The 23,152-nt window shown below is 37.6% G+C and overlaps 4 protein-coding genes across 5 annotated transcripts; 2 read left to right on the forward strand and 2 right to left on the reverse strand.

Moving 5' to 3' along the window:
- Positions 1-134: 134 nt before the first annotated feature.
- On the reverse strand, positions 135-5,486 carry LOC103332415 (uncharacterized). The gene is given in 4 exon segments (XM_008235153.2): positions 135-488; positions 1,063-3,554; positions 3,557-5,119; positions 5,332-5,486. Coding segments are annotated over 2 exon segments (4,035 nt in total). The 5' UTR covers positions 5,109-5,119; positions 5,332-5,486; the 3' UTR covers positions 135-488; positions 1,063-1,071.
- A 1,536-nt stretch (positions 5,487-7,022) lies between these two features.
- On the reverse strand, positions 7,023-8,265 carry LOC103332501 (uncharacterized). Its single transcript, XM_089052428.1, has 3 exons — positions 7,649-8,265; positions 7,345-7,599; positions 7,023-7,248 (listed from the first exon to the last, which is right to left on the reverse strand). The coding sequence occupies exons 1-3, from the start codon at positions 8,263-8,265 to the stop codon at positions 7,023-7,025; spliced, it is 1,098 nt and encodes a 365-aa protein (XP_088908554.1).
- Positions 8,266-9,731: 1,466 nt separating this feature from the next.
- LOC103332416 (D-aminoacid aminotransferase-like PLP-dependent enzymes superfamily protein) lies at positions 9,732-12,581 on the forward strand. Of its 2 annotated transcripts, none has more exons than XM_008235154.2 (8): positions 9,732-9,987; positions 10,088-10,574; positions 10,729-10,846; positions 11,027-11,130; positions 11,561-11,646; positions 11,752-11,861; positions 11,956-11,988; positions 12,131-12,581. In XM_008235154.2, exons 1-8 carry the CDS (start codon positions 9,786-9,788, stop codon positions 12,185-12,187), a joined length of 1,197 nt encoding a protein of 398 aa, XP_008233376.2. In that variant the 5' UTR covers positions 9,732-9,785; the 3' UTR covers positions 12,188-12,581. The 2 variants fall into 2 exon arrangements, with proteins under 2 accessions (XP_008233376.2, XP_088909293.1); XM_089053167.1 differs by having other exon boundaries at positions 10,502-10,574.
- Positions 12,582-14,544: 1,963 nt separating this feature from the next.
- LOC103332417 (nuclear transcription factor Y subunit B-1-like) lies at positions 14,545-17,928 on the forward strand. The gene is made up of 7 exons (XM_008235156.3): positions 14,545-14,752; positions 14,940-15,190; positions 15,305-15,434; positions 15,699-15,704; positions 15,839-15,922; positions 16,039-16,080; positions 17,501-17,928. Exons 2-7 carry the CDS (start codon positions 14,955-14,957, stop codon positions 17,543-17,545), a joined length of 543 nt encoding a protein of 180 aa, XP_008233378.1. The 5' UTR covers positions 14,545-14,752; positions 14,940-14,954; the 3' UTR covers positions 17,546-17,928.
- The last annotated feature ends 5,224 nt before the right edge of the window (positions 17,929-23,152 follow it).

Consider the following 23,152-nt stretch of genomic DNA (forward strand, 5'->3'; position numbering starts at 1 on the left):
AGCAAAGGTCAACATATTATATCACATTCACATGGCAAAAGCATATGCACTTCTCCCAAGCATTAAAACTTATTCCAAAACAGTGCTTGCAACTCTGATTGAGGGGCAAAACGACCCTCAAACCTCCAGCATGGTTTTAGAAAAGTTCTGAGTCACTGTTATTCTGGCATGCACAATCAAATAGGATTTGTTCACCCATTCAAGGACAGAAAATGATGCCGTAATCAAGTCTTGCGGCCATCAAAGAAGGGTCAGCTATCTCTGCTATATATCAGATCAGACTAAGAACCGCACATAAGTGTACAGAAGCAAGAAAAAACAGGCATCTTCGTAAAAAGAAAACAGAGAGAACCCTGGCACGGATTAAATTCACGACGAGCAGATGCATAACCAGTCAGGTTACCTCCTCCAGCATCCAATTCAGCTGTGCATGTCCTATGGCACCTTTACCAGCACCATATCTGCTTTTTCTTCAGCATTTGCTCTCCCTGCAGTAAACATGTGTAAAAGAAAAGTTAAATATCAGAAGAAGACTACAAAACCTACGTTGTGAAATTTAAGAAATTTAAGAAATTTAAAAAATAAATACATCAGATAATTGCATAGCAATCAAACAAGCAGGACATTGAGTAAAATCTGCTCGTCATTTTTTACGCCACATAGTAAAACCTTTTCCCATACATCGGTCCAAGTGCCTAGGCTCATAACTGTAGGATCAAATTCACTTGAAATTGTACGATATCCATAGCCATCTCCCTCTCAATCCCCCCACCCACCCTTCATTAGTTTTTTTATTAAAAAAACATGAGATAAAGAAATGCAATATGCTGTGATAAATATATAAATAAATAAAAAATCCTGAAGTCTAAATATTTGAGACTCCCCAAACCTGATTAATGGTTCACTTAATTTGACTTTTTAATTTTTGTTTCAAAATAAACTTCAAATATACCACCTCATATGGAATTAACAGAACTAGTGGAAAATTTGTAACAAGCAAACTTAAAAGCAGAATTTCAACCATCAATGAGATGAAATTTAATCCATGACCATCATATATACCTGACAGCTTCAAACCAGGTTTTCAAAGGTGGAGAGATCAAGTTGCATCTGGTCGTGGGTGGAAAGATCAAGTTGCATCTGGTCATGGGTGGAAAGATCAAGTTGCATCTGGTCATGGGTGGAAAGATCAAGTTGCATCTGGTCATGAGTAGAAAGATCAAGTTGTATCTGGTCATGGGCGGAGAGATCAAGGTGCATCTCATGGTCATGGGGGGAGAGAACAAGTTGCATCTCCTGATCCTGGGTTGTAGCGCTGGGAGAAGCACTAAACTGGATAGACGGAGTATAGTTGAGCTGGGATAGAGTATAGTTGAGCTGGTAATTTACAAGTATTGGTCCAAAGATGTTGAATTTTCCAGCACTATTGCAAGCAACTTCTGCATCAGAAGATCTCTTAAAAACAACTCTAGCACGACTGCTTTCCCTATCAACTTCTGTTTCAGATTCCCTCAAAGGTCCAAAGCGCCTAAACATTTTATTTAGCTTTGTTTCTGAAGGAACAGAATTCACCTCAGAGAAGTTCAAAACAAGTTCTGCTGGAGCATTCTCGTCCACATAGCCAACAGGTTTCTCTGCTGGCAAAGCGTTATTTCCTTGAGAATACCGCCTCCTGGAGTATGGCCTGCGACCCTCTTGAGGGGATTTTTCTGGTTGGGCAAGGACGACAGGTTGAAAATTAATCTTTCTGCCCCTTCGTGACGCATGCTCTTCAGCACCATTTTGAATTACCCTGTCTGTCCAATAAGTGTCATTCATATCATCAAATTCAAAAGTTTCAGGCAACCCTAATCCAGAATTTGACGACTTCCTCCTTTTACCACTGACTTTGTCCACAGCTAAAAGCTCTACCCCAGCTTGCTGACCTACAGCTACTGAATTCCTAAAATCAGTGAAGAAACTAACAATAGTGTTCAAGAAATGGTATTCGTTCCGTGGATCTTCTGCTGCCGACTGAAGTTGTGACAGCAATTCACCTAATGATGAGTACTCTGTTGGATCAATTGCTCTCCCTCTATGGCCATCACCAGAACTCTGGAAAGCAACATCAGATCCATCCCCAGCAGGTCTGTCACTGTTGGACTTCACTATGGGAGACCCTGTCAGTTGGCTTGCAACTCTCTGGATACATTCACCAATCTTAAAAGATTGCTTTGGGATATGTGTGGTATTAGAAACTTTTGCAACAGAAAGACCTTTCCTTCCATCTTGCACTGTTAAGTCATCAGCATGATACTCGAAACCCTTCCGTCTCTTTCCAGAGGATGGTGAAACCAAACCACCACTATCCTTCCCATCCAACCAATCATCCCCATCTAGAGAATCTATGCCACCTTCCATTAATTCTGACAGGCTTCTTTCTTTTATCTTAGAATACACTCCATCTCTCAAATTATGTTTACGCTTATTAGAATTGCTACTCTGGACTTTTACCATGTCCGGGCCAGAAAAAGTCACCTTTTCAATCGTATGCTCATCCCTTTCACCTAGATTTATTTTGTCCTCGGAAAGGGAACTATCTGTGCTATTTTCCAATAAATCTCCACAAAATTGGAATTCGGGCAAGCTGCAGTAACCCTTCAAGCGGTAAAATGCCAGCAAACGAGCCTTAGCTATCACAAGTTCCAATTGGTCACTTCCACTAGATGGGAACCGTGCTAAAGCTTTTATGTATTCAAGCAGTTTATTACATTCAAGAGAACTGGCACTTGCAGATTCATCCACTTCATCTCTTCTACTTGATTCCTGGCAGATCCCAGCATTTTCAACAATCTGGAACCTAATCTTCTCATAGACATCTTTTGGTATGCAAGAGCATGCTAGTCCCAATTCGACACGTCTTGAAACTTCTTCCAGAGCACAATTGACAGCATTCTGAAACGCTTCTGAATTGCACTGCTTCTCTGACTGGGGAAAGTAAGATCGAAAAGGCTTCAAACTAGATGGTTCATTCCAAGCAAATGTTCGGTCCCCAAAATATGCTACCAAAAAGCAGTCCTTCTTATGATATTTCATTGCCTTCTCAGATGCAACCGTATAATCAAAAATCTGTCCAGGCCACCATGGATGGCTCTTTACTTTACCCCAAACTAAATCAGACGCAGAAAACAAGCCTTCATTTTCTGGTGGCAGCTCATATCTTGGTTGAAGCAAAATATCTGAGCTACCAGGCTGCATAGCTTCTTCCATAATAATTTCCTCTTCACTGAATTTTGGTTGCTCAGTAGCTTCTGTTTCGACTTCCGTGTATTGCCCTCCATGTAAACCATCCAGCTCAGCATCAGTAACTTGTTCCTTAAGTCCTGCCTCATGCACAACATTAGTCTCAGCCACACTGGAATAATTGAAAACCTCCTCAGTGTCCATAGGAGCAATATCCCCACTATCAGTGACTTGGATATCAGTTTGTGAGCTCCTGTACAGAGTCTCAGTTTTCAAGTTCTGACCATTTGGATGCAAGAGAACATTATTATCTGCTGCTGCAATTTCAGTGCTCCGCCTATTGTGTATTGGCCTTTATCTTCTATCTGTTCCCCTCCATATAATACACCCTCGGGATCAGTAACTTGTTCCTTGACTCCCTCCATGTCCATATTAGGATGAACTGGAGCAACATAAGCAGTCGCAGTCTTTTCTAAGGACTCTTCAGACTTCAAGAGTTGCTCTTTTTCAGCTGGCTCTGGAACATCATTGTTAGACATCAAATGTTCTCCATGCCCTCCATCTAACCCAACCTGTCCAGCATCATTAACTTGGCTGTCCACTTCCATCTCTTGCCTGGTATTTGATTCAATCTGTGCAATATCATGGACCATGTTCTTGTCTATGCTCTCTTCATATTTCGAGTGCTGATCTTTTACAGAATTTGAAGGGCCGCCTCCATCTGTAACCGAAACTACACCTCCTGGAACTACTTCTGTTGGCAGAGATACGGAAGTTGATTCAACCAGGGAAATATCATGAACCATGTTCTCCACGCTCTCTTCAGGTTTCAAGAACTGGTCTTTCTCAAAAGTCAGAAGATCATGTGCACCTTTTACTGCAATTTCACCTCCATGAACTACTTGAACTGGAAGAGATGAAGACACTGAATGTGCAGGTCCATTGCTGCTACTGTGGGTGCTAACACCTACTGACTCAATCTTAACTAGCTGTTCTTCTACTGAATTACTCGAATTTTCATCAATTTTATCAGTTTCCTTGCCTGCCACTTGGGAAGTCAAAGTATCTACTCTGTCCTCCCCAGCAACATCACCAGTAGCAGCAGGAACTTGGGTTTGCTCACTCAAGGGCTTGGGATTCGAACCTTCTCCATTGATAATCACTGCAGCTTTTTCAATCCCAGGATTCCATACTTCATCATCTGAAACACCAGCTTTCTGTGTCTTCAAATCATGGAGTGCATCAACCCCAGCAACAACCGACTTCGTTTCTTGCTCCACAACCTCCACCAATCCTCTCCCTGAAACTTCTACAGTTTCAATAACAGTAACTTCATTCTCCACAACTTGTGTTTCACCACATAGAGCTCCATCCGAGGAACCTCCAATTCCATTTTCAGCTGTAGAATCATCTTTTTTTTCATCTGAAGCAATAACTTCCTGTGAACTCACAACCTCCCTTGCAACCACCTCAGCTTCCTCAATATGAAGAACCTGGGTTTCTCCACCTATTGAACCTTCCACTGAATCCGGTTCACCCACTCCACCACCATCTCCACCCAAGGACCCAACATTTCTCTCCGAACCCATATCAACTTCATCCGACTCATCACGACCCACCTCATCATCTGATTTCTCCCCATCCCCACTAGTGCAAACTCCACCAACATAAACATTAGACCCCAGAACCTCCACCATTATATCATCCCCATTACAAGAACCACCATCATCTTCACCCACATCCTCAGTGAAAGACCCCTCAACCTGACCCTCACTCACACAAGCCTCGGACCCCGCTAGGGTTTCACCAGCTACATGCCCACCGGCAGTCACCGTGGGCTCTGAGCCAGTACCAACAGGAACATCCTTCTCCTTCTGTTCATCCATTGAGATATTATCTGGGTATTTTTCAAAATCATCAAAGAAAGCTTCTTTTCATTTTTATTTTTATTTATTTAAAAAAAATCACGAAATCGATAAACCCTAGAGACAAAACTGAGCAAATCTAAGCACGCAATCGAGAAATTTACCGAACAGGGAAAGCATAGCATATAAGAAACAAACAGATTTTGAAAGTTGAAAGCTTAAGGAGAGTGATTTTTGAGTTTACCTCCAGATCTTCTCGATAAAGTGAAAGCCTTCGAGGTTTGGGGGTTTAGAAGAGAGAGAGAGTGTGTTTGTGAGTTCGTGTATTATTTGGGTATAAGGGTAAGTGTCCTTTTGGAGATCTAAGAAAATAAATTGCGCAGAGGCCGAACAAATTGCTTTATTGTCCCTTTTCAAACTTTACAGTGATTGGTTACCTCAGCCTTCTTTAATTTTATGGAAGGTAAACGTTCACAGGTCAATTGTGAAAGTCTAATCAACTGGAGACACGTGTGCGCAGTAAATCTCTCGCTTTTCATTTTACTACGTGTCACTTTCTAATACGACGTTCGGGAGCATTAGGTGCGTGCGTCCTTTGTTATCTATTAATGATTTTATTTAATAAATTTTATCTCAATCCCCTTGCTAATATGATACCTTATGTGATACTAATACCAAGTGGGGCAAAATCAAATGAGAAAAGGTTTCATAATAGAAGTATGGTTTTGCAATATAAACAATTTTAATGGGTTGATTTGAAATAGAAAGATAGGAGATACAACTATTTTCTAAATACTAAAAGTGTTCGACTCTATGAAGAATTTTACTTTAATAATTAGTTAAGATTCGAAGTCGATTTGCTTCATTTAAAAATATATATGTATCAATGAACTTCTATGAAATGATTTCACGGGATTCATCCAATTGTTTGATCGTGGAATATCATTGAGAAATAGGAAAATTTTATTTAATCCACTCACATCTAATTGATAACTCTTAACCAAAAGTCCTTATTAGTGAAAATAATAATATGTTTATAGAGGTAAGTTTAGTAAATTTAATGAATTTGGTCCAATCCAATAATAATTGAAGTGGTCACAGCTGGCTGGGCAGTGGCCCTGACAAACTCACACGTGGGCCCAAGACAACCATACCACGTACTTGAATATCTTTTACCTTGTACAAGAAAAGATTACGGTACTTATACTCAACTATTTGAACGGCAGACGCCACACATGACCTAACATAAGTACGCAACAAAATGATATTTCTTTTTTTGTTGGTATGTAAGGTTTATATGTAATTTTGACTCTTCTACCTTTGACTAAATTTAATGGGTTAAATTCGCTATTGGAAAAAAATTAATATCAAATAATTGTACTTACCTTCAAAAGAAAAATGCATATCCAGTGCTTCACATGGACAAAAATTAGTTTCAAATGTTTGTATTTTATGTAAGTGGAAAATATCAACGTCAATCATCGATAAGTGTATAGTTTAACTATCGTTCTTTTAAAACTGTATGGTTCACAAATTCAACAAATTATTTCGAGATACGTTATTGCATCTTGTTTGAAAATCACTTGTAATTAAAAATTTATTGTTAGGATCAATAGTCCACGTGCACATGAGAATATTGTTTGCGTGGTTATGTACATCACAATAGTATGCATTAGTACTATTCCCTATATGTAATGCAAGAAGTTGCATTATTCACTCATAATTTGTGTGCAACATTTTTATGCAGATTCTTGAATCGTGCAGCACTGAAAACCGAAGAAAGTTTTAATGCTTCAAATTGACAATATTGCTTGAGAGGTACAAAATTTATTCATCATTTAGGATACACTATATAACTATGGGTATGTACAACTCTCAAACTCAATCAACTTCACTCTTACATAACGAAAGACTCTTAAAGCCAAAACCAATTACTTAAACTGAAGTTACAGGTGAACTTGGTTCTCCTGGTGATTTTGATTTACGCACGTATTTCCTTGCCCAAACATGTTTCCCATTGATGGAGAATTTGGCCTTATTTTTCCCATCAAGAACAATTGGAATGGAGGAAGTAGAACGAACCACAAGACGGGCATACAATGGTTGCTCCTCAACAGGCACTTCTTGCATAAAAACATCATCAATAAAGTCTCCAAATTTCCTGTCCACAAAACAAAATAAAACAAAAAAACAATTGTAATTTATAATTATATAAAAAGAACTAACATACCCAAAAAAAAAAAAGTGTTATATAAACCTAGAGAAGAACTCTCTGACTTCAACTTCAGAAATGGGATAGCCCTTAGAAAATGTCAAGAAAATAGTCCTTTCATCAGCAGACACATCCTCTACCTCCTGCTGATCATCATTTAGATTCAAATGGCTCAAAACGTCCCCCATCTCCTCATTCAAAATATGGCGTTGAGCAGCAAGATCATAGGGATCAAAAACACCACGCAGGTAGTCTAGGCAGCATCCCCCTCGTTGCAGCCCTGGCCAAGAGATGAATGTGCTGATAAGGCCCCAAAAATGGTGGATTATTATTCACATCCCCACTATACATTCTTTGATTTGGAAAAAGTCCCATGTTTGACACCCCGACCATGTCATAGGCAGCAACTGCAGCATTGTGAAATGATGGATTGTAAGGACGAAATATGTCGGCATTCAACATCATTTGTTCAACTCGGTTTGGTTGTGGTTTAGGGAACAAGTTGTCAAAGGCTTTTATGCAAACCTCATTGAACAACTTGGTGATGCCCCGAATGATGCCGAGGCGATTTTGGTGGAAGAATTCAAGGGTGACGCAGCTTTTGGTTAAGGCATTGAATAAGGGAATGTCTTGGTTGCGGTTGGTGATGTCAACATGGAAGTCGTCTTGTTGAATGCAGTTCAGGGCCACGACAGACTCATCTGCAATGCCATTAAGAATGGTGTCGGGTAAAGTGACACATAATTTGTGCACAAAGTTGTACTCCTTAGCCGCGTGTTCAAGCCACATCCACAAGGCCATGATCTGGGCAGACTCAGCCGGATCACGGCCAAGGGGATAGATGAGGCGAGAGAAGAGCTTGCGGTCAATGTTATGAAAAAGGGCGAACTCTTCTTGGGAGACTGAGATAAGGGTTTGGGGTACGCCGGAAGAGGTAAAGAAAGTGGATGAAGATGGGGCATCCATTGTTGTTGGTGATGCTATGGAAATGAGTGAGAGAGTGATTTGGGTTTTGATAGGATTGTGTTGGGTAGAGAGTGAGGTTTGAATTTATAGGGAGGAAAATTTGTAGCGTTTAGGAGTGAAAGGGTACACTTGTTTGTGAAAGGTGATGACCATTCTTCATTTGCAAAAATGGAAAGGGCTTTAATTTGGGAGTGAAGGGGTACGTTTGTTTGTGAAAGGTGATGACCATTCTTCATTTGCAGAAATGGAGATGCCTTTAATTTGTAACAGTTACTATATGTATACATATATATTTCTTTTGTTGTATGAATCTGGTCAAAAGTAAATCTACGCTAGGTCGTTTAAATGTCACTTACCAAAAGGCTTATTAATCGAATTTGTTTTCTTTAATAGGTAACCACGTGAGTTATCCATGCACGTTGGGACAAATTAGGGTTTTTTGCTATACATGATTTTTTGATGCTTTTGAACACACAAACCATAAATGAGAAAAATTAATCTATAATATTAATGAACTATATATGGACTTTCTTTTGAATAATTAAGGATATGTGTGCATATCATAATACAATTTATGTTTGTTCTTGAGATAGGGATACTAAATGAATTAAATGCATCGTTTTGTTGATACCGTTGATATTAAATGTCATTACCTTACTTTCTCTATTAAAGAGTAAGGAAGTTAAAATACACTTACAAGCGATAAGCAAACAACAAGCTTCACCCCAAAATGATGATCTAGAAATATCCAAAAACAACAACAAAATTATACAATAGCATTGCCCCAAACCACACCTCTATCAGATATGTTCGTATAAAAGTATATTGGGTTAATGACCTAAATGGTCCCCAACCATCGCGAAATTATCATTTTGGTCTACCAACTAAAATTTTCAATTCAAACGTCCTTAAACTTTTTATAATGTACCAAAATCGCCTTCCGTCAAAGTCATGTATTATTCCGTTAAATATACTCACCTAAAAATACGGTTTTATCCTCGATTTAACGAAATAATACACAGATTTTGACGGAAGGACGATTTTGGTACATTATAAAAATTTAAGGACGTTTGAATTGAAAATTTTAGTTGGTGACCAAAATGATAATCGCGCGATAGTTGGGGGACCATTTAGGTCATTAACCCAAATTATATTTTTAGTGATGTGTAATATATCTTTAGTTTCCTCCAATATCTTATTTTAAAATTCTGTTAATTCAACATATATAATCAATATGTGTATAAATATTTTCTAATCCTAATATTTTCTTATGTATATTTATGGTTTATTATCATGTTGAAGGCGGACATATTCATGTTAAATTGAAGCAAAAACAAATAAAATGCGTGTCCATTTTCACATATTCAATATTGAAAACTAGTAATGCATGATGCGGTTTGTCATACATATATTTTTTTTCTTTCTTGAATTTCTCATACATATTTAATTGTCATTTCTTTATCTTTACAATTTGTTGTTCTGAAAACGAGAGTTTCGTACTGTCCTGTATTTCATTACAAATGAACGACACTGTACTGGCAGTCAACCTCTTCGATCATTTTCACTACTACAAACCCAGAACCTCAACGATTAAAAATCGATGGCGACCATCAGCAACTAAATCAATGGCGACTTTAAGCCCCAGGTTCTTGTTCAGCAAGGGCGTCGTTTCACAGCCGGCCAACACTCCACCGGTTACAAGCTTCCTCGAAACGCATCCAGGTACACCATTCGCTCTGTTTCTCTGTTTGAAAATCAAATTCAATTTTTCCAAAAACGCGTGTGAAAAAAGCCAATTTCGCGGCTGCTCCGATCACACCAGGGGCGTACACGACGTCTCGCACTCACAAAGACGCGTCGTTCGTGCTGTTCTGGGAACGACACTTGAAGAGACTGGTGGACTCAGTAGCAATTCTATACAATTCGAATCCTCAGCTTCTGTTCGGACCCAACAAAACGACGTCGCTTTCGTTGCCGTCGCTCTCCTCCAACTCCCCTTTGCTCCAGTCAGAGGTTCGCGAGCTCGTGAACCGTTCGATGAAACGAGTGTTGCCGATTGCTTTGAAAGAGAGGAGTGAGGGAGAGGAACTGTCAATTACAGCTCTGGTCAGTGGCAATTTGGAGAAATTGAGTGAGAATGAGAGTGAGGGCTTGGACCATGAAAGATTTGGCAATGGGGTTTTTGATTTGAGTATTTACATTGGGACTTATGTGCCAACTGTGTTTGGTATCGAAGGAAACGGTGCGCATCTGGCTGTGGTGGGTCGTGGGAGAGACGATGCTTCTGCTAAGTATTCGGATTGGGTGAGGTTGGTCATCTCTGACCACTTATCAGTGTGTGAATGAGTTAAAAAATTAAAAATTGAAAATTGAAAAATTGAAAAAGATTGATATGCAGGATTTTTCTTACTTGGGTTTTAAGTATTTTCAGCAGTTTTGATTGCTGGGTTGCTTAACTTGCAGGATTAGGAAGTCTTTGGAGAGGTTGAGGCCGCCCAATGGGACCGAGCTCTTGTTGTCTAATGACGGTGACCAGATTCTTGAGGGGACGGTCTCAAACTTCTTTGTCATCTGCCGGAAGGTTAGAGGCTCTTGGATTTTGAAATCTTTTTTAACTACATTAGATTAACTCAGTTTTAAGTGAGACTTCTTTGTCAGTTTGCTGATTAGGAGAGTATGTTTATGACCAAGTGATATGTCTTAGACTCTCCTAGTTATAGATAGCTGTTTAATTGGAAAACAATGTGAAAGGTGCTTTCAGGATAACGATGAAGCTAAGGGGCAAAGTATGCACTGTTTTGAAGTACAGACAGCTCCTATTATTGATCATGTCCTTCCAGGAATTATACGCCAATTGGTCATTGAGTAAGTCCCCCCTTCTTCTGTTGAACCCCTGACTATATTTTTTTCAAATACATTTACTATGTAGATTAGCGCCATTGCCACAGTTTGTTTTGTCTGGTGTCTGGTTATTTCTTTACACATGGAAGTCTTATTTTCTTTAGTATCCACAGTTTGTGTTGAATGGTGTATGTGGTTTAAAAAGGGAAGTTCTGATTAGCCTTTTCTAGTGTCCGCTGGTTCTGTTGAATGTTTGAAAAAGTTAAATAAAGTGTTTTGCAAGGTTTTCTCCATAGGGTTATTGAGCTCTTATGAATGACCTTGGAGGAAGTATTAACTTGGAAATTCTGGTCCAAGATACATATTGTATTTGAATGCACTCGGGTCACTTTATATTAAGTGATTCCCAATTTGGTAGCTGATCAGTTGATTGCGCTTCTTGTAATTTATGTAGAGTATGCTTGAGCAAGGGAATCCCCTTTCGAGAAGTTGCACCATCGTGGTCAGAGAGTGAATTTTGGGCAGAGGCGTTCATTACAAGTAAGCCTCTACTTATCTCTTCCTACTTTAAATTTGGGCAGAGGAAACACTTTCCTAGATTCTTAGAATATTTTATCATAAGATTTAAAGAGATTTACATTGCAGGTAGCTTGAGACTTCTGCAGCACGCAGAGACAATTAGTTTTCCAAGTTCATGGGAATCACTAAATTCTAAATCTTGGGAGGAGATCTCATGGAAAGACAAACATTTTGAGGTGTGTGCATCTAGAGTTTTAAGATGCTGCAACTGTTCTGCGCATTTTCTTTGTTCTTTTCTTCACTATTTATTTGTTTTGCAATTATTACCAGGAGGGTCCTGGGATGGTCACAACAATAATCCAGGTAAATCTATATATTCTTCTCTGGCACCGAACGTGTCAAAATTGTTGCACACATGATGAAAGAAGAGTATATTATTCAATTCCCCATAAATCTGATAATGAACATTGAAAGAGTTGACTCTTATTTAACTTCTTTTGAGCAGAAAGAGGTCATGGAGAAAGCAGCTTCAGAAGGGTACTTTCTCACTCAGTTTGTATAAAAGGTGGAGGTATCTTCTTTCTTGCATAGGATGTTAATTCTTATGTCTATCATCTTGTGCTTCCATCGGATACTGGGACGTATAACCAAGCTGGACTTTATGTGATTTGGCCATTAAGCTCTCTATGATTCTGTTGCTCCAGTTCAAGCGAACCAAGGATCATAAAATAAATGGATGTACTCTGTTTCGTTTGTAAACCATCCTAGGTTCTTATATGATTATTAAGCCTCTTGTCATACATAGAAATTAGTTTGATCTCTTTGGGTACCATTTACACATATTATGCAAAATAATTCTTGTAATTGTACCCTCTATCACCAGATATGGTTTTGTTCAAGGTAATATGCGCTGTCGTTTTGGACCCTCGGATTTCTTTAGTTGATTTTTGCAGAAACATGTTTTTTGTTAATATGTAGTTTATAATTCTCCACGAAAACCATATATATTCTCCAACCAGGTATGATTTTGCTCAAACATTTTTCTTCCAAATTTATTAGAAGAATTAATCTGTGCAGGAAATGCAGCTTGATTGCACACTTAATTGTTAGGTACCAAGTAGCAACTTTTGCTTTCTCTAGGGCACCCCTAGGCATTCTAGGGCATTCTGATTGAGACGTGAACGTAAAGAATCCAAGGAAGTTAAAGGAGCATTGATTGTTTGTGAACCCCCAAAGTGTAAAGAGCTTGAATGCATTCTTGTACTTTAAGTTTTCAGTTGGAATAATATATGTTTGACAGCCAAACAAGCATCTTCCCAAATGAAGTAGCTAATTAGTGATTTGTGGCCTAACAAATGTCTAATTTTTCTTTTTTCCATTTGGACCTTGGCATTTTATAAATTTGTATTTTATAAATTCATTTTTCCTTGATCGGCTGGGTTTTGTTTGATGATAATATAAAGAGTGATCAGATTAGCTTAGAGATTTGACCAAAAAAGGATTAGCTTAGTTTTTCAACACGATAAGACTGATTAGCGTGTTGATTAAAGGATTCAACTTAAGACCAAATGTGTTAGTTTTTCAACATGATAAGACTGATTAGCAGATTGGTTAAAGGATTCAACTTAAGATGAATAGTTTATATAAAATTGAAACGATATGGCCCGATCAAGGACACGGTTAACATTCAAGTGAAAAAATATTTGAGCTTGGCTGTCGCACTGTCGCTTAGTGTTATACATCCATAATTTCAGTCCAATAAAAAAAATTATCATCACCTACACAAAGTAACATGTCTTGTTTGTGAACAATGAGTGCAAAAGTGCAACTTAGGCACATAGCTCATAATAATAATTCGTCATAACCACCATTGTTCAATTTGAATGGATAAGGATGACCATATTTGTATACGCCAGCTTAACCTAACCTTGAGACCCACCATAAATTATATTAGTGCTTTATATGTTAATAATGCCTAGTCATTGTGTCGTTGGAGGTGGCAACCGAGTCCTGTCATGTTGCCCTCATTTTCAAATTAAAACCTATCATTTATATACCTATCATTAAATAAAATAATATTCATATTATCCTAATATAGCAAAATAATAAATAACAAACCTATAATTTTATAAAGATTCATATTAAAAAATAATATAAAAAAAATTTGGGCCAAAATTAGAAAGGAAAGAAGGGAAAACTCACACACACAGATAATATGGAAGTTTGAATCCAAGACCACTTAGGAGCATGCCAATCCAAATAACACTCAATTGGTCACTTTCTTTGCGTATACCTAGTTAAACTTTCAATCATGTCAAAATTAAATTATTAGAATTTAATAGTAACCCTGACTTATTTATTTATTTATTTTATATACAAGTGATATTAAGGGAGGGACACTTGAACACAAGACTTCTAGTATATGAGTAAATACTCTTACAGTGCGTTTGGATGAAGAAATTTAAAAGTACAAAGGATTTCATAAATGACGGAATTTAAAATGAAGGAAATTAATGTTCTAGAATTTGTAAAATTTCTTGTTTGGGTGACTGATTTAAAACATGGAATTTAACCTTTATTTGTAAAGTTATCTTTTTTAAAACTCAATCTCTTTTGGGGTTTTAGAAATAACGACTTTAAGATAGAATTTAAACTTGAGATTTATGATCTCCAAATTCCATATTTTTCTTCACGCAGAATTTCTAAATTTCTATATTTTTTAATTCAAACACCGGAATTGATTCATGTCAATTTAATAAACCCCTTAATCTGACCTTTTATTATCCATGATAGCGAGTCGTGTTCTAAATAAAAATCGAATCGTGTTGAAAATTGCGAAACCCTTTTTTAGACTCGAGTTTTTGATAAATGATTCAAAGGCTCAAAGCTTTTTTAGGCCCCTTATGTTGTACGGAGCCCAGGATCAAGAGGCCCGCGTCCCTGTAATTCTGGCAAAAGAAGCAAAACAAAACCACAACGAACGGTGTTGATAAATGATAAGCATAAAGCCAAAACCTTCTTCATTCCATCTCTCTCCATCGTCAGATCTCCTCTCCCAGCGCGCCAAATACAAACACACCATTTCTTCCTCTCTTTTCTCTCTCCATCCCTCTATACATACCTACAGGTACGAAAAGGGCCACCTCCCTCTCTCCCTCTCTCTCTCTCTCCTTCACTCTCTTTCTCTAAGCTTGCACAATAATGGCAAACCTAATGGGCCGACCTAGGGCTCCAATTTCAATTCCGATGAAAAAACTATTTTATTTCTATTATACGAGCAAAAGAATGAAGATGAATTGTTTGATGAAATGCAGTGATCGATTGTGATAATGGCGGAGGCACCGACGAGCCCGGCAGGCGGGAGCCATGAAAGCGGCGGCGAGCAGAGCCCTCAGGGAGGCGGCGGCGGCGGCAGCGGCGTGCGCGAGCAGGACAGGTATCTGCCCATCGCCAACATCAGTCGCATCATGAAGAAGGCTTTGCCGCAAAACGGCAAGATCGCCAAGGACGCCAAGGACACCGTCCAGGAATGCGTCTCCGAATTCATCAGCTTCGTCACCAGCGAGTATTTTTTTCAGCTCCTTCTCTCTCTCCATTGATTTTGTTCTTGCTTTTTCGTTTTTCGCTGTTCAATCGCACTGCCTTTGTGTTCATTCTTTTGGGGGTTTTGGGTGTTTAGGGCCAGCGACAAGTGCCAAAAGGAGAAGCGTAAGACCATCAACGGTGATGATTTGTTGTGGGCGATGGCCACGTTAGGGTTTGAGGACTATATTGAGCCCCTCAGGATTTACTTGGCTAGGTACAGGGAGGTAATTATTGTTCAACTTTTGCCCTTTATTCTTTCTGTTGTAGTGTTCATGTTGATTTTAAATGTTAATTTTTGGCTGTAGCATTTATTTGAGTTCTATTGTAGATTTTAATAATGGAGGAGCCTCAATTGAATGAGGTTTTTTTCCATCTTGCTTTCAATTCATGCAACGGGTTTACTCCTTATCAGTTCAATCTAACAATTCTCTTTATTTTTGTTTGTTTTTGCCCTTCGTTTGATTTGTGGGATCATTGCATTGTCACAGTTGGAGGTAACTAAACGTTCTTTAGTTCTGTTTAATATTTTTTTTTATCTTTGATTGAACTACATTTGAATTGTTTAGTCTTTTCGTTCATATCTCTTTTGGGGGTGTTAGAAATAATTTTCTTGCCAAACTTTGAACAGGGTGATGCAAAGGGATCTGCTAGGGGTGGAGATGGATCTGCTAAAGGGAATGCTGTTGGAGCCATGCCTGGCCCAAGTTCACAGGTCTGATTGGCTTTAGAGTTGTTGTTGTTGTTTTTTAAAATTCCATTAAAATAACTTAAACTTTGGATTATGACCTGACCCCATTCTCTTTTATTGCTGGTGGTGAATGAATACAGCAGTTTGTTCATCAGGGATCATTGAACTACGTCAATCCTCAAGTAACTCTCTCTTTCTCTCACTCTCTCTATCTATGTACATATATAATTATATAAAATATATATATATATATATGCATGTATGTATGTGTAACCCTTTGAAAAGAATGCAATCCCAACCAACAAGATTGCACAATGGGCATATTTACCCTATGCTGCTTTAAGATGGCATGATTTATTTGACGTTTTAGTGCTCATGGGAAACATTATAAATAATTATTGAGCATTTGATGTATTCTTAGAATTTGGTAAAATATTTACTAGAAGGCACTGGTTTTATAGAAGTGCTTCCAATCCGCGTAGTCCATTTAGGCCACCAAACTGCTCTTATGCCAAATATAATATAGAATTGCCTGTTTTTTTTTTTTTGTCTCTAGGTGAAGATGTAGTAATTCTAGGAAACATGAATTTGAGTTAAGTTGTGTATAGCAAAACTTCAGTATATGTACAGTAAATCATTTGATTGATAGTAACTCGGAGAAATCTAATTTTCCCACAAGAGGAAAGAAAAATAAATTAGAATGTGCAGCTGTTTTTAGAGTTCATATCTCCAACAAATCTCCCCCATCCTATGAAAATATAATAGTAACAATTTAAAACTCTAAACCAAGACTAGAGATCGTCCGTCACTTATGCAATGCTACATAGATATATAAGTTTTTTAGTAACTTTATGCATGAACTAATCTTTTAATTCTTGTATGCTTGGGAGGGATTTGATGCTTGCAATGCCAAACTGCCTTCTATTTTTGTCTTGTCATTGAAGGTTATTGGTAGGACTTAGATTATCCAAGGAGACAATCTGAAGTTAAGAAGAGATAGCTTAGGCTTTACTATCTATAGGCTGGAGGTAGTTGTCAACATGTCAATGTAAATTCTAAGGCAGTTTGCAGTTGTTGTCTGTTTGAGTTTTGGGAAAAGATAGTTTAGATTTTCCCCGGCTATAAGCTCTGGATTTCTTGAAGATGCTAATAAGATGTAGCATTTAGTCATCTCAAGCAGACTTCACATTATGGACTGATTTAAAATAGTCTTCAAATAGACACATGTCATATATAAATTTCGTAGTTCTTACTCATATTCTGTCTATTACAGTGGGGTAATGCCAATGCATATCAAGAACCTGTTTAAAGATGTTTTTTGAAGCCGTTTTATGAATGTTACTTAAAAGTGTTCGGGTAGCACCATAATATGTGTTTCTTTAGAATGCTTATTGATGCACTGCATTGCTATGTGCTTTTGAAAAATGATCCATTCATCTTTTATAATATCGTGTATTTGGTTAAAACATGATGTGACACTGACTTCTTTACATTTATTTTATTGCTTTTTTATAAGGGATATGATTTCTTACTGCTTTATTTGGCTATTTTAGTTAAGAGAATGAATTCATTTGCCTTATTTTTTTTCCTACTCAATTGTAGGAGGAATATTATGTGCCTTTGAACAATATGGGAAATGGAAATTGATGCTTTTGTTTATGATATGAGGAAGAAGAGAGGACACGTGTTCCTCAATACCTTGCAATGCAGGCACATCATGCGGTTGTTGATTCCGTGCGAAGCAACAACTGGAAGTTTTAATTTGTCATATATCAATTTTTAAGAACTCGAAGGTGGTAAAGTTGTTAAGTTTCCAATATTGATAGTATCATTTATGTGAATCTGAGTTAAATCAAAGAACCAAGTGTTTCTGGGGTTTCTGTTTTTGGTTGGGTTAGGAGAGTTTTGTATTTCGCAGATGCTCTCATTAGCTGGAGTTGTTTGTAAATTTTGCTTTGGCCTTGTGTCTAGTTTAGTTGCCTGACCGTGTGAAGAAATACTGTTTGATAAGATTGGATGCTTTTCGAGAATCCCCGTGAAAGAAAAAGTTGAAATATATGAAGATTTTCATATGAAAAGTTTGGTTATCCATCTTATGATGTATAGTAAATTTCCTTGGCAATGGAGGGCATGGAGTTTTGGCTGCTATCCTTTCTTGTTCTTAGCATGCATGAATAATTAGTTGTTAGTGTTTTAGACTCAACTCTAATACACTAGCCGAGCCACCAAAGGAGGCCTGTACTCACACTCAAAAACAAACACCTAGCACCACAACATGTACATATACTCTTTATCTTGTTCACAGGCCACGTGCCAGCACGTGATGCATGTCACCAAAGGTTTGGATTTTTGAAGGGTAGTTGTCACGTTGCATGCACGTGAGCTATGATAATAATAGACTCAGAGAGAGAGAGAGAGAGAGAGGACGCATCATGATCATATTGATCTGGTCTCTTTTTCTGTCTGAAACAAATTGAGTCTGAAATTTGCTTTGCAAAGGCAAAAATCAAAACAAGAAAACGCAGCATGAACAAGAAGTAGCTGTTATAAAATAATCTCATCCCACTGCCCCCCCTCCCCTCCCCCCACGACGTGACCATCATTTCTTGCCTGCACGAGGCTGCCAACTCAACCCCCCTCTCATACTCTATACCACTATCAATTTTGGACCAAGTTGTCTCTACCCTATTGGATAACAACTTAATGCACTTGGCTATTTCTAATTCCCTATTTCTTTGTTCAAAATTGTTCTTTTTTTCTTATAATATTTATCTCGTCAAATAGTCTGACATGTTATGTTATGTCATAGATCGTAAATCTAATTTGTTGTTCACTTGCATTTATACAGTCCTAATTTATAATCTAAGCGTTCAACATTGTTATATGTAATATATATATATATATATGTCACAAGGGAATATTCTCGTGATTTGCATATGGTTGTACGGATCCAGGCTCGATTTAGGTAATGGAACCTTCAAAATTTGCATGGACCCCTCTTTTCAATCATGTGTGTGTGCGGCAACTATTGAATTGCTGCATGCCAGCACTCATCCTGTTATATATGTATACAGTGTATGCTTATTTTCCTTGTAAATGAACAAAGCTTTTTATTGCTGTACTTGTCACGCAAACATTTTGATTCCATTTCCTTCTCCAATTATCTAATGCAAATGCAGATGACAATTCTTGGATGTAGACATGGAAATATTCTTTTGGTATGGTGGAGAGAAATCAAGGCCATGTAGGATTCTATACGGTCTATGTTATTTGTTCATGAAGAGAAAAATCTCAAGGAATGTGATTCCAATTTCCATCTAGCTATTATCACCAAAACAAATACATGCACAAATAAGATTCCCAAATAGAACATCATCATGTTTATGGAATCATATTGATTAGAGATAGAGGCATGTGTCCGCTTAGGCCAACTCACACCCTCACGACGTCCAGCTCACACCGGTAGCACCCCTTGTTGATGCCTCTCTTTATTATTATTATTTCTTTTTTTCTTATTTAATTTGTGACAGACCAGTACACCTCAAATCTCACCTTACCATACCCACTACCCCCAAAGTCCCAGTCTCCTAGACCCTTTTGTGGGTCAAGGTCAAAACCCATGTTTTGCAATTACGAAAATACCCCGTTTGGTATACAGCTGGCCACGTTATAAACTTATAATCCACAGAGAAAGAGAGAAAGGGTTGGGGTGGTTTTGGGAGATAGAGCACACCTGGCAGTTCCTTCTTCCCTCACGTGGCCCAAAGTGCTTTGCCAAGGGAACGCCATGCTCTGTATATTCTCATGCCCTCCCTCACTCGCTCAACCTCTCCTCTTGTATTCTACTCACATTTTCGTACCCATATTTTGTCCATACATACATTTGAATATGCACAAACCTACAGAACATATACAACTTAACTTAGTGTATCCGTTTTTCCTACGTCGTTGGCATGTTTATGTAACGACGATGGATATAGCAAAGTACCCACTAGTGTAGTAGTTTAGAATAAATGTTTGCCCATGAAAGGTTTTGTGTTCCAGTTCTAGCATCCATATAATGTATATGAGTTTAGCATCTTATCACCCCTAAAACAAATACAATAGAGATATAAAGGAAATGAATGATTTCAAGTCTTGACTTTCCCATGTTTACTAACGCACAAGGAATGAAAAAACATGTCCCATCTTAAAATCTGTAATCACATATTTTGAGAAAAAAAAATTATATCAACTAAAGAGGGACAGTTGATCTAATTCTCATTCATGTTCTCCCTTGCTGCTTCCAAAAATAACCTTATAACTTTACAATTCTTATTCATATGCTAATTTCATATGATTATTAAAGAACTTATCCATATCAATTTCTTATTTACCCCATTCTTTTTAAGTAAATATGTCAAAGTTGGATGTCCACACTCTACACTAGAGTAAATATTAATTCATAAGTCAGGATTTTGAGTCTTGTCTTTATTGTCTTTTCCTCAAACACTTCTAATTACACGACTACTTGCACGACTACTTTTTCCCAATTCCTTCACATTAATTTGTGAAGACATGTTTTCACATCAAAGTGCATGATTAGTCTCTATAATGTCGTATTCTCTCTCTCTCTCTCTCTCATTTGATGATTGGGGCTTTGGAGGGAGACAACCAACTGTATCACAATGAAAAACAAAGCTCTTATTTCGCCGGATGAAGTGTTTTTGATGGTGAGACATTTCCCATTTGTCTAATTGGCTCTTTATAACAAGAAAAATGTAGAGGCATCCTTCATTCACGCCTATAATTTTTCTTCTTGCCCATTTTTCCAATGGAATCTCTGAAAGCCAATCCTTGTGATCGCACATAAATAGCAGAGAGTTGTGAGAAAGAATACTTGCACCCTATCATCTTTGATTCCCACTTAAAAGGGAACTATACAAATAATATTGTGTAATTTTCACCTTTACTACGGTAAAGTTCACTGACTTTTAAAGTTCGATACATCAAATTTTTTTTCATCTCAGTCGCATACACAAAGTTGATTTTCTTATAATTTTTATATATGTCGTTAGTCTTTCTGTTAACTGCTAACGTGGCAACAAATGTACCACGTAGACTCACTCATATGATGTCATGTGGTCCACATATATTTTTAATAAATAAATAAACATTATTTAGTTAATTAAAGAAATAAATAAAAACTTAAAATTAAAAATTCATTTCTCTCTCTCTGCAAATTCAAAAATTGAAAATAAAATAAAATAATCGAACACTTTGCATTTGGGGGGTAGGTTTGCAGGTGGTTTATGGGTTCTATAGGTTCAGGGGTGGGGGGTATCATATGAGTGGGTCTACGTGGCACATTTGTTGTCATGTCAGCAATTAACAAACTTGGTAACAGAAAAACTGACTGCATGTATGAAAGTGGTAAAAAAATCAACTTTGTCTATGCAACTCAGACGTGAGACGAAAAAAATTTGATGTATCGAACTCTAAAAGTCAGTAAACTTTACTATAGTAAAGTGAAAATTATCCAATAATATTCTTGTGTTTCTATGACCCAAAAAAAAAAAAAAAAAAGAGAACCAAAACAAGTGTTTCAATCCAAATAATTCTAACGATAAAGTTTAGATGAGAAATTCTTACATATTGTGTGTGTGTTTTGTTTTCATCGTCTAACTAACATGTGAGTAATGTAAGTAAAATCTAAAATGAGAGATGCATAGACCCATTACGGGGAAGTTTCTCCATTACGTGAAGATGGGAAGCAAAATATATTTTCAATACAAATACTTAAAGAACACCAATTGGAATTAAAATCCTTGACAAACTGTTGGAATAATTAGGTTTTGCTCTTATCAGTTGTCATAATTAGAATATTTATGTTAGTGCTACTCTTATTAATCTCGCTTAAAAACCATGAGTTGTTGAAGCTGCCCCAGCTACCAAAATTAAGGAAATTTAACAAGGACAGATTAATTCTAATACATTATTTATTTCCCTAATTTTTAGGCGAATATCACAAAGCCCATGACAAAGTGTTTCTCACTTGCTTGAGTTGGGCTGCAGATTGGCCATGCCTGCATTTGATTGACCATCAGTTTACTGCAAGAGCTTCGAGACATAGAACTCAGAGGTGGGGTCCACAACAGACCCCTGGCCACACTGTGGAGTGGTGGGTCCACGTGATCAAGCTCAGTTAGCGCGCAGAGAGAGAGAGAGAGAGAGCATGATCTTCTTGATGCTGATGCACATCCGACGTTTCTGATTTTGACCGTTTCGTGCTTACAAAAGTTTTCACCACATGATTGTCATATGGATCTAGACAGACTGCCGCACGCATACACGCAGCAAATAGTTTCTTTTTCTCTCCAACACCATCATATGGCCGTTTGGTACATTTCCTAATTTTATATGTTTCTATAATGCCACGTCATACACACATTCCTAATTATAATTACTTAATTTTTTAGGAGAAAAAAGCCAAACTAAATGAAGCTACCACCCAAGTCCATTTGGATTAAGGACAATGGTATCAAACAAATCAATTTGCTTGTTCTATCTATAAACAAGCATTATAGCTACAAACAGTACGCAACAAATGCAAGTATCAAATTCTCATCTACAAAGTTAGAACACATTATTATCGTGAACGAAGTCACGATTAATGACATTAAATAAAATTACCATATTTCTTTTTAAGGGTAATTTACGTTCCACTAACACTAACAAGGGATGGGATTATTTTATTTTTTCAATGGCATTGGCATGGCAAATCGAGCCTGGGAGATATAGCTTACATACGGCTGCAGGTTATTATGGGCTCAAGAAAACTACACAGAAATGCATGTCGTTTTTCTATCCTGTGTTCTGCGTGAAGGCCCTTTGGCCGTATCGTATTCGTCTACTGTCTTTCTAGGACTGCACGTCATGTACGTCCGTTTCGTTAAAAATACGTGGGACCCATCACGTAACGTACGGCGTTTAGCTGTCTTTCTGATAACTGTTGTTCCAATTTCTAGAGTGTTCCTACGCGTCTACTAGATAGGTGAGGCCACGCGCGAGTAACTAGTAAATGTTTTACCGTATATATTTATAAGAAAAAAGGAAATTCAGAAAGTGAATATTATTGCAATAAAAGATATTCTACCCCCCTTGTCTCTCGGTTCATGCCTGAGTCAATGTATTGTCAACCATATTAGCAAGGTGAAATTAATGTGCAATGTTGATTTTGTGGCATACAATTTGAGATTTAGTTTTTACCAAAAT

This window comes from Prunus mume, linkage group LG5 (assembly GCF_029339155.1).
Source record: "Prunus mume cultivar Tortuosa linkage group LG5, ASM2933915v1, whole genome shotgun sequence".
Taxonomy (NCBI): domain Eukaryota; kingdom Viridiplantae; phylum Streptophyta; class Magnoliopsida; order Rosales; family Rosaceae; genus Prunus; species Prunus mume.